The following is a 14,893-nucleotide window of genomic DNA, read 5'->3' on the forward strand; positions in this document are numbered from 1 at the left end:
TGCCTGGTGCCCAAGATTCTCTAAGGAGAGTTGAAGCTGTTGACGAAAGGCCTGCGAGATCATTGGATCTCCTGACACTCTCCAGGCAAGAAGGTTCAAATTCCCTGAATGAACAAGAGGGTGAATTCTCCCGTCTACGTCTGTAAGAAGATCTACTAGGGATGGAATCAAGAAGGGGAGATCGCAAGCTAGTTCCAGTGTGGTTGGAAACCAAGCCTGAGATGGCCAGAAAGGAGTGACTAGGACAATTGAGCAACGTTGATGTCTCACTTTCTGAAGAACTCTCTGAATCATTGCGAACGGGGGAAAGGCATAAGCTTTCTTCCCTGACCAGCACTGAAGGAAAGCGATTACTGCTAGAGCACCCGGGTCTGGCATCCAGCTGTAATAGTCTTCTAGTTGGCAAGTTAGTCTGCTGGCAAAAAGATCTATTTTCATTGGCCCCCAAAATTTGTTGAGAGAATTGAAGACAGAGACGTTGAGTTTCCAGTCGCTGTGGTCCAAAAGGAACCTTGAATTCCAGTCCGCCGAAATATTTGATTTCCCTGGAAGGTATTCGGCTTTCAGAATAATCTTGTGTTCCAGACAGAACATCCAGAGTTTTCTGGCTAGATTGGACAGGTCTACAGATCTGGTTCCACCTAGGCGATTTATATATGCAACTGCGGACATATTGTCCATTTTCAAAATGACAGATCTCCCTTGAAGGGAGTGCTTGAAGCTCATTAGGGCATATAGGCCGGCGGTCAGTTCTAAGAAGTTTATGTGGTGTTTGGATTCTTCCTGAGACCAAACACCCCCTGTGTTCTGATCTAAGAGGCAGGCTCCCCAACCATGAAGGCTTGCATCGGATTCTACAACGAATTCTGGTGCTGAACCAAAAATTGCTTTTCCGTTCCAAGCATCAAGGTTCTCTAACCACCAAGTCAATTCTATTCTTGCTTCGGGATCCAGGGAAATGCGATCCCCGTACCATAGGCCTGAGCGAAGGGCTCTTGCTTTTATTCTCTGAAGAGCACGATAATTTAGGGGGCCAGGAAAGATAGCTTGGATGGAGGAAGAAAGTAGGCCTAGTAGTCTGGCTAGTTCCCTCAAGGATAAATTCTCCAATTTCAACACGTGCCTTATCTCCTTTCTGATTTTTGTTATTTTCTTTGGGGGAAGGAGGAGAAGACATTTCGTGGTGTCTACTGTGAATCCTAAAAATTCCATGGTCCTGGAGGGGGATAGTATGGATTTCTCTTTGTTTATGATAAAGCCTAGACTCTCCAACAAGTTTATTACAGTTTCCAGGTCTTGGATTATCTGAGAGTGGTCTTGTGAAAGAATAAGGATGTCGTCTAGATAAATGATCATACGGATCCCTTTTTCCCTCAAAGAAGATGCTACTGATCTCATTATTTTGGTGAAACACCATGGTGCGGAGGAAAGCCCGAAGGGAAGAGCCTGGAATTGAAAAAGGTGGTTTTTCCATAAAAATTGGAGAAAGGGTTGGTGGGCTTGGGCCATAGGGATGGTAAAATAGGCATCCTTTAGGTCCAGTTTGACTAGCCAGTCTTTTTCTAGTAGTAAATCTCTGAGTAGATGGATACCTTCCATCTTGAAGTGTCTGTAGACTAGATATTTGTTGAGCTCCCTTAGGTTTATGACCTCTGTCTTTTTTCTCTACGAGGAAGAGAGTACTTACGAACCTTAGGTTCTCTATGGGAACCTCTATGATCGCCCCTTTCTGAAGCATCGAAGAAATCTCTTCCACTATTATTTTTTCCTGATCTAAGGTGAGAGGGATATCTCTCGGGAAAGAAGTTTGAAAGGGGGTTTCTATGAAGTCTATCATAAATCCCCTTACTGTATTGAGAACCCAAGGGTCCTGAGTAATCAATTTCCAATTCTGAAAAAAGAATCTTAGTCTGCCTCCTACTTTCGGGGAAGAAGAAAGAGGGGGATGGGGAAGGGTTGTACTCACTTTGGGCAAAGTTGGTGTTGGGTGCTCCACGTGATCTGAAGCTTCGAGAGCGAAATCCTCTTCCTCTTTGTGGGTAGAATTCAGGGGTACTAGAGGGTTGTGAGTCTCTTCCGCCGTAACCTCTGTATCTGGAGTAGGGCCTGCGATTGAAGCAGCCAGAAGAAAGGCCCCTTCTTCCGGCCCTGCAAAAAAGATTGTTGGTATTGAAGACCTTCTTCATGTTTTGATGTGCTTTGTCCAGGGCCGTAAAGGTAGATACGCATTTGCCAAGTGTCTTGATAAGATCTTCACCAAAAAGGAGACCTTTAGGATTGGTAGAGGGCTCTTTGATAGCCAGATCGCTCAATTTAGGAGAGATTTTTGTAAGAACTACTCTTCTCCTTTCCGAATTGAGACTAGCGTTGGCATTGCCCAAAAGAATCAAGGCTCTCTGACTCAGACCTCTAATTGCTTCTGTATTGAGGGGTGTTCCATTTATATGGCTATGTTCTGCTGTATCAATGATCCTGGCTAGTGGGCCTAGGATATCAAGGACACGGTCTTGGCAAGTCTTTAGTGACCTCTCCATACCTTTTCTCGGGTCTCTTCCAAGTTTAAAGAGATATTTAATAAGTTCAGGGTCAAGGTTTGGGGTTTGGCATACTTTTTCATCTATGGAAGGTCTTGAGCATTCGGCCCTTAGAAGATTTCTGGTATCTCTCTCAAGGGGGTACCTTAACCATTTTTTAATAAATTTGCTGACATGTTCATGGGGAAACCACTCCGAGCTCCTAGGGTGTTTTATATTCAATGGTGAGAACATTTCTCCGCCTAGAGGGTCCAAGATATTATCATTAGAAGAAGAAGAAGAGGGAAGCTCACTTTCACAAGGATGAGAATCGAATTCATGATCGTCTTCATCCAGATCTAGGACGTATTCATCTGGTACGTCAGAGGCATTGTCATCAAAGATATCGTCTTCGAATTGAAAATTAATATCATGAGCACTTTGATAGTTTGTGCCGCTAGGGACACCCTGATAGTTTGTGCCGCTGAGGACACCATTAAAAGTCGTGCCGCCAAGGACACCCGTATTGTTTGAGGTGCGGTGACCTCCCGTGAAACTTGAGGTGCTAGGACCTCCCGTGCTCTTGGGGATTGTATAGGTGATATTCTTAGTTTTTTTTATGTCTTTTTCCCCTGATTTCGTTGAGCTCTTCGTTACATGTGGTATGTTGGTTTTCGATAAAGTCATCTTGGTCAGAGGGAAGTGATCTTTTAGAAGTCACGACCTTGGATAAAGTCTCCAACATACAGGATCTCATTTCTTTATGTATAAGATTTTTAAATGCCTCATTATCCATGTTAGGTATTGGCGCACTGGCCTCATCTGATTCAATGTCAGACATATTGAAATACATTATTTTAAGTCTTTTTTTTTTTATGTTATGAATATTAAGAATTGTGATGCTCCCTCTTATCTTTCTCTTTTTTTTTTTTTAATTTATTCAATTTAAGGAGTGGTCAGATAAATAAGGTAAGTCAGAAGAAATATATAAATATATATAAACATAAATTTAAAATTAACTCACTATATACATAAATATAGAGATATATCACAAGGTTATGTGAATATTGATATTCTGAATGCTATTTAGCGTAAAATATAGATCAAAACCTTCTTTTAAGGAAAGAGTGATATTCGGTATGCTATTTAGCATAAAATATAGAGCAATAGCTTCTTATTAGTGAAGAGTGGCTGAAAAGCAGAGAAAATCAGCTGATCGCCGGTCGAGCAACTGTCAAATTGCTCGAGCGAACGATTCAGCAGTCTCCGTGGTGTAATGGTGAAGAAAGCACCTTGGCAACGCGGGAGCGCTGCGCGCTCGTTGCCAGGGTGCACTCATCTAATTGCCCAAATGCCGAGGTGAAGGAAAAGAATGCCGTCAGGATCGCAACGGGAGCGGGGGAATGCCGCCCCTAGTACCGCACTTGGCTAAATAGCCTTGGAGCAAGCGGACAAGTGGAGACAGAGGTAGGGGGGGGGGGGAGCCGTGAGCGGGGGATGCGGCTCTCCCCCACAGTTCGTACACGTGGCGATGATGGTATTTTTCGCTGGGGAGTTAGAAGCGGAGGCGAAGCGCCTCGGGGTGGGTAACGGGGCAAGAAAGTCGATCTCCGTAAATTGGAGATGGACTGAGGAAGTAGGGTTTGAGGGGGGTTGATGCCCGAAAACAACCGCAAAAAGGTCAGAGACAAGAGGGAGAAAGCCCAACAGTATAATAAAGCCGATATACAAACTCTAAACAAGGATATACAATGTTAAGTAAGGAGTAAAAATAAATCAACTTATCTGCTTGGAGCCGCATTTAAAAGAGGCTGATTGTTATGGTCTCATGCCTTTTACCTTATGTTAACGTTCTATTCTGGAACTTGTTCTTTATGATGTATGCGGCTGCTTGGTGATGTATTAAAAGTAATATGCATAATGTAGCCTCCGGTCTTGTAATGAAATCAGATGAAATAGACATTTTGTTAAGCTAGAAGTTATCATGCCAGAATATGACTTTTAGGAGACTGATTCATAGTTTCTGCTACCTTCCAGGATCCCACAGGTCTGAGAAAGGTATTCTAATTTATTTATACACATTTATTAAATGATTCCTTCTGTTCTATATGCTCCCAAGAAATACTGCTTTTGCACAACTTTTCTTATAGAGCGCTCGCTTACCAATAATCATCAAAAACAAAAGGTAACTTTCGGAAGGTGCTCACCACCAACACTTCAATTAAGTTCACTGATTGGTGGGGCCCTGGGCACCGGGTGAAGAAGAGTTTTGCAGATATCAGCATACCAGAGACTGAACACAGTTCAAGATATACAAAATTACATAATCAAGTGAGAGAATTAAAACGAAATTATATTCTTGAGCAAGATAATTCTACCCGTCTGCCACCTGATGGACTGAGATTAGGTAGTCATGGACTTTAAACCACGCAATTACACCCCCTCTTAAAAGGATAGACTTAACACATGGCGTATAGCAAAGTGCATGTAAAAAATTTAATTGACAAGGTAATGTCAAATGCCAGGTAGAATTAAGAGAAACCAACTGTGCACTTCATAACGGGCTGGCTTCTAATGAACATTTGCTCAAATATGTTTCTAATTTATTTCACAAAAACTATAGATGTAAAGAGTAAAGGAAAACAAATATATGTTATTTTTAAAATCGATGCAGAAAAAATGACATTTGGATGTGAACAAAAATCCCAGTTTACACTTGCACAGTGCTAAAATGAAATTTGGGAAACTGTTACACAAGCCCACCTCCATAAGTAGCCACATCAGATCCAGGAGTCGCTGAATAAGGGAGTGCTCTTCCACAGAGCCTCCCCCCTCCAGGATGCTGAGGAGGAAATTCATCAGGACATCTTCAACCAGGTAGACTTTACACTGAGGGCAAAAACAGCTCAAATTAACACCAGACAACTGTAGTATGTAAGGTGTACATAATTCAAAACCCACCTAGTGAACAGCTTCTTCCCTACTAGCGAACTGCAATTTTACTACGTTATAGGGGAGGACTTTTCGTTAACTAAAGTGCTGCCTTGGTAGTGGGTGCTGTCTGCCAGAGGGCACCTTCCTAAACTTGACATCTAGCGGATGTGGTGGTAAATCATACTCTTCTTTCCAAGAAGCATTAAATGGCTTCTTCCAGCTCCGGCCAAAATGGTTGACAGATGCCACGTATTTGAAAGATGGTAGAAGAGGTCAGTATTCAGACATCTACATAAGTTCTCCTCTCCTTGAAATGTTGACCTTTAATTCATTACATATTTTTAACAATGACAAGCAAACAATGAATTAAAGTTATAAACAAAATATTAACAATTCAAAAAGTACTATATTTAGGCTGCAAAAAAAATACAAGTTAGATTTGTAGTGTCACTAGTTTCCATAGTTAAAAAAGTTATCTTTCTCTAAGCATGCCAGTTGATGGAGATTGCTTTGCATTGTGCCCCATCGAGATCTGTCTATTCTATTGAAAGTAGTCACCATATTAGCCACTTGAACGGCTAACGCACCTCTAGTGCAAACATTTTTGCCCAATATATTATTTAAGTAATTTCATAGATCTTCTGGTGCAACGGAACCCTGAATGTAAGTGAATGTAATATTGATCACTGATATCTCTCCAAAAATCTGAAAGTAGGCACACATTGGGGAAAACAATCAGATTCTGGAACCTTATGCCTAGATTATGTATGAGCTGGGAATACTGTACATTTTGTCAAATCAGAGGAAGTCATCAATTGTCCTGAGAACCGTGACGTAAATGCTACTGTGCTGCATGACATCTTTCATGCCCGTATCATTAATAAGAAAAAACAAAGTTTGGAGTCAAAGCAGTATTTAATATCAGACTGTTGACTTTAACTTTAGAGAGGAGGACTCAACTCTGCCAAACATGAAACTAAAATCAAAAAGTCAACTCTACATGCTGGCGATGTTTATCAAGACAACTGTAGGCTTGTACAAATTCTATGTTCTTGCTCTAAATTACTCCCTTACTATACCACAAAATTAAGAGCCTTTAAGGCTATTGATGTACTACCATCGTAACCTATGGTCAAGTCTTATCCTGCTGCATGACAGTTCAAAGATACCCAATATCTCATATCAATGGAGACGGCTGTTCACTGGAAAAATGTGCATACTTGTGGACTGGCACGCCTGTCCCATACAAAGGGGCTGGTTGGTTGACATGTTTAGAGTAGCAGTGCATGAGAAGGTTATATGTAGGGTGCAAGACTGAATGACTGAAAAGGTCAATCAATTAACTAACCAAACATCTCTGACTAGCTAGCGAACTGATATTTTGAAAGAATATGGATTGACTCCAGTTGGACAGAGGGCAAAACCAAGTGGGGTAGTGACCAAAAATATAAACTATTACTGTAATTATTTCTTTAAGAAATCTTCAGATGCTAGGATACATTTGAAATAGCTTTTAGCTGTCTGTTAGGAATGATAGTCCCTCCCCCACCCACCTCTACCTTTGGGAATCAATGCCTACCCATCTTTCCCTTGTCCAGAAATCTCTACAACCCAGAGATTGGTTCTATGGCCTTAGGAGTGATATTAAAATCTCACCACTGCTTGCAATCAGTTTTGACTTCACAATCAAAATTCTTAACTTTATTTGGGCATCCATCTTCTTGATTAATTATTTTATTAATCGCTTCAATGCATCATTGTTACTTTAAATAATTCTGGAAGAACATCTCATCTCTAGCTATATTGACTATATTACCTAGGAATACCAGGTTGCCCCTTGTGTGTTTGTGTGGTGTGCACATTATTCTGTCTACGTAAATGGCATGAATTTTTATAGGCTGTTTGTCCTTCGCTCTCCCCTACCTTTGCTAATTTATCAAACACTGAACCCAGGCCTCCTCCTAGGATTACAGTAGCTCACTGTTTTGGCCTCACATCAATCAACACTGTTTTTGCATTATTATCTCTACACAATGAGAGAAATATGGTCTCTGGGACTGGGCATAAAACTATGAGAATGATAACTCACTGAAATAGATAACCCTTACTTGACATTGACTTGCACAGTAGTATCCAGAACAAGACTCAATGATCACAGATACACATGTTGATGGAAGATGACAAACCCTGACCCCTGTTACGTAGACACCTACTTGGATAACCCAATCACCTTTTAAAGGTTTCGGGTCAAGAAAAGCCTTTCATTAGTTGAATTAGGAATAGCTCAATGGAGGCATCAGGCTTGCTCGTGTGATATGGAAGTTTTACTAAATATTACTTTTTGCTTGTGGTCTAACCATGAACTTACAGTCTAAACTATGACTGGTGGACAGATAGATATCTAGCATCAACAATCAATGTTGGGCTGCACTGACCATAGAGGACAGAGAGTGAAGCTAGATTACAGTGGGTTGCTCTAATTATTGGATAGACTGAAGAGTCTCCAGGTCATTTAGCCTTTTATCAAGGATGATCTGCTTGGTGCTCTACAGGGCTGCTAATAAAAAAATATCAAGCCTGGCAACTGTTGAAATTTCAAATGGAGTAACTTTTTAAATTAGTGTTATAAAATATGATGCAATCTCGAACATCTATTCTACCTATATTTTGAGAACGACTGAGTAATTCAATCAAAGGAGTTGGTTTTGTAAACTATATAATATTATTGGACTCTCCAACCATTCCTTCATTACATTGCTCTCTTACAACAGTAACTAACGTGTAGGGTACATTTCTATGCCTACACACTGCACTGTACAGTGACCTATTCCATCTCTTAAACAAGAAAGAAAATGAACAACACAATGTATGTGCTAAATGATTCCGATTGGCCTTTTAGTTTGCATTCCTGTTGATTCCATTCATGTTTATACATTATCACGGCTTTCAGCTCATTCACCTATTTATAATTGTAGAATGTCAATACGTTATAGCCTATTAATCTTTTCATTCATTCCTGCATGACTTTTCCATAACCGTAAACTAGTGAGTGAAGCAACTGTGCATCCGCTAGTGTAATCCTTAGTTGTCACCCTATATAAAAAATGTTAAGTTTGATCAAAAAAGTGAGTTCTGTCGATCATAAAAGAAAGAAACAAACCATTAGAGGAGCAAAGTGGTTGAAAATGTGTGCCAGTGAGATCAGCACGGTCGGCTCCCCCTGAAGCTGCCAAAAGGCAGCGTCCTGCTCCATCAACTTGCCTTCCTGCAAAATAGAGATCAAAGTAAATTTCAGATGCCAGTCCTGCAAGTAAATGCAACATAAAAGATGTTCGCAAGAATCTTGCAGTCATTTGAATCAGAAACAAGAGTGCACAAGTTTGAAAAGTAATAGTTTAGTAAGAAAATACTAATTTTCACTCAGAAAAGATTATTACAAAGTATGGGGAACAGCAAAGTAAGAACGCAAAAATATAGTAAACATGGTAAGGTACAACCTACTCTAAAATAACACAGTTACAATCATTAAAAGTAGTATAGTTCTGAAAAAAAGGTGAAGTTAATCTTTCCACAAATTCAGGGCATACTGTTACAATCGGCTACTTGTCAGATTTCAGCAATAGCTGCAAGAAAGCAAGAAAGGAAAGATATGCTCATACATGAGTGTAAATTCATAGCAGACTAAAATACGTATTCTGAACCATTATGTTGCCCAGCTGCTGAAAGAAATGTGATGTCCACAGAAAATCTGTCAAGGCTAAGGCACTGCATCTGCAGAACTAGACAATGTGCTAGGACATTAGAAATGAGAAACCAAGCTTCTATGAAGGCACATATTGGGATAATGTCACTGTTCTGGTACAGTGCTACAGCGTACCTAAAACATCTGTGCACTATGAACCACTGGAGTGCAGATGAGAAGCCTTTAGGAATAGGCAATGAAAATCTACGTTTTTGGTTGGTAAAATGGAGCAAATTTGTCGGCATCCATCTCACCACTGGCAACAAAGAACTGGGAAGAACAACATGAAAAGCTGTCCTGCCAAGGCAGAATATCCAAGTAAGTTCTCGAAAGCATTTCTACAACATTTAAATGCTGTCTGAACTCAAACAAGCAGAGCCTTAATTAACGTGAAGTGAATTTATAACAAGTTGAGCTGACACTATTCATTACTTTTGGATCCTGAATTGGATAAAAGAACTTTACGTTTTTTATTCATAGATGTGAAGCAAGATAACTTTTACATGGTGGACTTCAAAAAATCAAAAAAGATAGAGAATCCTTCCTATTTTGAGGGTGCTATCAAGAGTAGTTGCATTGCTGATCATAGACTGCCCAAACTCCTATCAAACTCATTTTAACAAGAAGTGAATATTAAAAGAAGATACATTTTCAAAGAAATGCCCTACATAAGTTGAGAATTGTTAATAAAGGACATGGGGTCATAAAATCTATTTTGGTTGAAAATGAGATCAGGGAAGTCCATATTCCGAACAAAGGAGACATTCCTTTTGTCAGGTTGCTGCTGGATTTAGAGATGAGGCAATTTCTTAAAGTCTCACAGGCTTCCCTGGTACTATTGCCACTCAATGGAAGGCATATAAATAACGAGACTCTGCCATTAAATACTGAATTGGAGGAGGCATGATTTCCAAATAAAGAAGTGTCTAAGAATTACTGTGGTGTGATGGATGTGAAACATTCAAAGGAACAGTACAAGCTTTTGATACTTGTTTCTTCCACAGTTTGAACTTCAGACACTGCATAAATTTAAGATGGCCCTAATTTTAAATAATTGTATCACATGCTAGCACACTGTAGTGGAATTAACTGGAAACTTGGTTGATGTAACCTTGTGAAGATGCTACAGCACAAAGTGAATGAGTAATAATGTAATCCATCGAAATTCAAATAAACACGGATATTTTCCAGAAGTTGAGGACATCATTATTTTAATAGCTTCTCTAAAATATCAAGCTGAAGGACAAGGTGGCTTAGAACATTAATATTCATGCAAATGTCCTAAATTCCTAGACGCCTTTCTGCATTGTCACTCAAGATTTACAGGACACTATTTTTACTGGTATTAGAACTCTGAGTTGTGACACTGTCTATCAATGCCTCGGTGTATTTGTCCTGGTCCTAAGATAGTACTGTAAAGGTGGTTCCATGCAATTGGTCTATTTAACTTTTCTGTAAGACCATCATAGATGGTGCAGAAATTGCACTAATAATGTTGTGGTTAAATATCATAGGTGGCATGCACTGTTGATTTACAAACCCACACCTGACAAAAATATATGGCTGCAAAGAGAACCACTGGGCTCTAGTTGTACTTCAGTTTAAATGCCCTGTGGTAACACATGGAAAAGAAGAGTGCATTTGGCATGCAGAAATACATTTTTATACATGCCCACAGGGCCGGGTGCTCAATTTATAAAAAGGTGACACTACATATTTGAAATTGTGTGCAATATTAACTAAATAACAAAAGGCTGTTCTCCCACCATGTAGGTTTAGTTACATTCTGCATGAACAGGGCTAAAACAGATTTAAAGCCCTCGACTTCTATTTTCACCTAGGTTTATTCTAGCAAATTGATTACAAATTATTTTCCACTTAGTTTTAAAAATCTAATTTCATACTGAAAGTAGACCTTTAATAGTTTTAGTGGAAAATAACTTTAAAAATGTACTTTGTGCTGCCTGAGCCAAAACGGTCTTAGAACCAGTTTTGCCAGTCATCTCACCTCCAGTGGAATATACACAAACATGGCTGCAGCCAATGACCCTGCTCTTTATAGGGCAAAAGCCTGCCCTCTGAGTCCAGCAGGGTAAGGATGCTAATAAAAATGAGCCATTAAATAGAGCTTTGCTATCTTGGAGGGCTGCAGGAACAGGGGGCAGACTTCAAACTACCACTTTGCAGTTGATGACAAAGAGGGTTGACAATATCCACTCCCATACATTCCCAGAGCCAGCCTAGATATTCTGGTTTGAGTACTAGCAGGGGGAAAACGTTCTTGACTGTGACTGGGAAAGGAGACTGAATCTAAATAGGGGAGTGTTTTGGGTTGAGCTCGAGACTCTTCTGATATACAAAGGAGTTACTCTTATGGTCCTTCAAGCAGATTATGAAATTCTAACTTCAATGAAAAATAATAAGCCAATCTAGTATAGTATACAGTATTCAGTGAAAAGTAAAAGACTGCATTTATTGACAGAAAATGCCTTTGGAGACCTCACTTGCATAACTGTTTCCTATTTTTAAATCTTGTGGTCTACAGTTAACAATGAATGTAGGAGTCGGGTGCCATGAGGTACAGACAATGGGGAAAAGGTGTACAGAATCAACTGCAAGCTTTATCTGTGCTTTATCTGTAAACCATTATATTTATTAAGAGGTATATACGACAAGGTATTTTAATACAAATTATTAAGCACTGTAAAAATGGCAATGCATTTTCTATGTAATCTGCAAAAGATTTACTGTGCTATCTTTTTTATAGAATTTCATAAATGTAGTACAATCACATTTTGACTGTAATTGGTTTGAATGTGAAATGTATTGCAATTGTATATGCATATAAAAACTGATTGTAAACACATGTTCATGGACTGTGTGTAAACGTTATAATAGATAAAGGCTACATATATAATAATAATAAGATTTAAACCACAACATACTTTGCGATTCTTGGATGTGCACAAAACTACTGTACAGATTTATTTGGCCCACATGACTTGTGGTGTGGTTCTAAGAAACTAACAAAGCTTTTTTTTCTTCTTTGTGGTCTAACACAAGCTGAATTGCACTCTAATTGACAAGTTTTGCTACAGCAGGACCATATGGACTGCATCATTATTTAGTTTCTATTTTGATACAAAACAACCACAAACAATACTGCAAACTGCATCCTCTATGATTTTATGTCCTGGTGCAGTAGAAATGAAAAGTGAAGGAAACAAAAAGGTTTAGTGAGAATATGGGAAAATAAATTAGGGAAATGCATATCCAACATACCTGCACATCTATCCCCGTGTGAATTATGTTTTTTACATATCCTAGCAAGGTGCGGGCCTTCCGCAGATCAGCACTTGGAGGATCCTGCAGTGGGCGATATCCTTCCACAGGATAGGTACTGGGTTATTAAGGAGAAACCAGGCAGATTCCTGTATTTCAACAAAACATTCCTTAAAATAGCTTTGACATGCAAATCAAACTTTTGCCATGGCAACTAATGATTTTCTAATGCTTTCTGGAGTTAACTTAAATGCCCAAATCACTAAGCAAAATAGAAACGTATCCTCTTTTTTAGCTGAAGCATTTTATTCTTGTATAGTTTTCATGCTTCGTAATAGCTAAAGGCACTCAAACAAACTGAACTTAGTAACTTTTAAATGCCTAGTAAAAGACACAAGCTAGCACTGCAGAGTCCCCAGTTGCATCATTCTGCAGAACTGATAGCAACCATTGACCATATTATTGTACAGACACTGAAAAAGTAATTGTTTAAGGTTTTTCTCCTGACAAAGGGTTACACAAATAGTTCTAATAAACAGAAATATAAAAAACAACACCCAAGACTAATGAAACATTGTTCTGCTCTTTGTACTAGAGACCTAATATGGTATTCAACTTTATACTATGAAAAAAACATTCCCTACTTGAAAAAATATATCTAACAATGCCACGTTAAGAGTTAAAATTATGCAAAAATGTACATAAAAATGCACATATTGAGAAAGCGAACTGCAGCCCTACAATAGCACTTGAAAACCACTGAGGCCTTCAATTGTGTTTTTTTATAATTACATCATGCCACAAGAACCCCTAAAGTTTCTTATACTTCAATAACAATTATCCCTTTGTATGACACACACAAACTCTCTCCCGATCTCTTCAATAAAAGTCAAGTTTACACTACATGTCATCAACACATTGCAAAACAAAAAAATTGTCTCTCAGAAATACATCGGGTTGAGTGAATTCAAAACCATCAATTGTACATTTAAACTGTCTGACATTCCTTTTAAGATACTGAACATTCATTCAGACTATCTGCAGAACAAAGTGCATTAGTGGGACAAACATGCATGCAGATGGAAAAGCACCGGCAACATGTTATTCCCGAGACTGTTTTTAAAACCACTGCGATTTTAGTGATAGCTTCCTAACCCAGGATAAACCTTGTTTTTCCCTAACCCTGGTTTTTGGGGAGAACTCAAATTAAGTGAAATAGAGCATTGCAATCAAACCTCCCTCCCCCCCCCCCCAAAAAAAATATTAAGTACCAGAAGCAGCTAGCACTGGAGAACAGGCCAACAGGGAGTGTCTAAGCCCTATGTAAGGAAACAAAACGTCTAGTAAGCAACAGTGCATGTGCTGTCTCAGGCAAGACCCAAGGTATAGGGTGTGAGGGGGAAGATGGAGGTGAGGGGGCAAATTAACAAAGAGGCGAAGAGGCCTGCCAAACATACTGAAGGACAGAAAATGTTATGTTATTTTAATCTTATAAGGCGCACAGCTACCCAAGGGTTTCCCGGCGCTGCCTATCAGGAACAGAAAAGAAAAAGGCAAAGTTCTACATATTAAACAGCCAGGTTATTAAGCACTTACGAAAATTCTCATATATAGTTTCGGTACGAAGTGACAAAGGAAGGGAGTTCCACAAGGAGGGACCTAGACAGGAGAAGGAACGACCACCCATTCGTGACAGTCTGGTCCTAGGCACCGTAAATTTAGCTTGAGTGGCAGAATGTAAAGAACGTGAAGGGGGGTAGGGGTGAACTAAGGCATTCAAGCATTGGGGTGCCTTACCAAATTTAATTTTAAACATATAGCTCAGGGCTTTGAACTTAATACAATTTTCAACCCTGAGCCAATGAAGATCTCGAAGGGAGCCTGAGATGGAGGCTGTTTTTGGAACCTTGCAAAGTAACCTAGCCGCCGCATTCTGCACGAACTGTAGTTTACGTAACACGTCTTTTTTGACTCCTAGATACAGAATGTTGCCGTAGTCCAGTCTAGAGATAACAAGAGCTTGGAGCACAACAGACAATGCCCCCAAAACATTTAGGGGAGCTTGGGTGAAGGCAGGAGCGTGTTTAAGGAAGGGGCGGATAGTGTCATGCCTGTTGGGAAACAGCCTTTAACATGTGGGTCGTTAACCACGCAGGTAAGTAACACAAAGGTAAGCATTTGTACCTTTAATAGGCAGTACTTTACTAAACAGGTATTTCTTTAATAACATACTATTTATGACATTTAATGAAAAGTGCTTTTATGGGTTGGTTTAGGGATGGGAAGAAGTAAAGGGAGTTGATGGAGACATGAGGGTGCAGGGGTGGGTAGGGTAAAAGGAGGAGAGAGTGACTTGAGGGTTTAGAGGTGGGTAGAGGTAAAGAGGGTGATTTGAGGGCTCAGAGGTATGTAGAGGTAAAGG

At 39.6% G+C, this 14,893-nt stretch overlaps 1 protein-coding gene across 2 annotated transcripts in view; it reads right to left on the reverse strand.

Moving 5' to 3' along the window:
- Positions 1-14,893, reverse strand: part of RNF123 (ring finger protein 123) — a 1,761,234-nt gene that overhangs the window by 1,375,113 nt on the left and 371,228 nt on the right. For both annotated transcript variants that reach the window (XM_085625036.1, XM_085625035.1), the window contains exons 11-13: positions 12,472-12,586; positions 8,608-8,712; positions 5,277-5,402 (exon numbers count right to left, since the gene is read on the reverse strand). In XM_085625036.1, coding sequence (XP_085481162.1) covers positions 5,277-5,402; positions 8,608-8,712; positions 12,472-12,586 — 346 coding nt within the window. The remainder of the gene's footprint in view (positions 1-5,276; positions 5,403-8,607; positions 8,713-12,471; positions 12,587-14,893) is intronic.

Source organism: Triturus cristatus, chromosome 9 (genome assembly GCF_964204655.1).
Source record: "Triturus cristatus chromosome 9, aTriCri1.1, whole genome shotgun sequence".
NCBI lineage: Eukaryota > Metazoa > Chordata > Amphibia > Caudata > Salamandridae > Triturus > Triturus cristatus.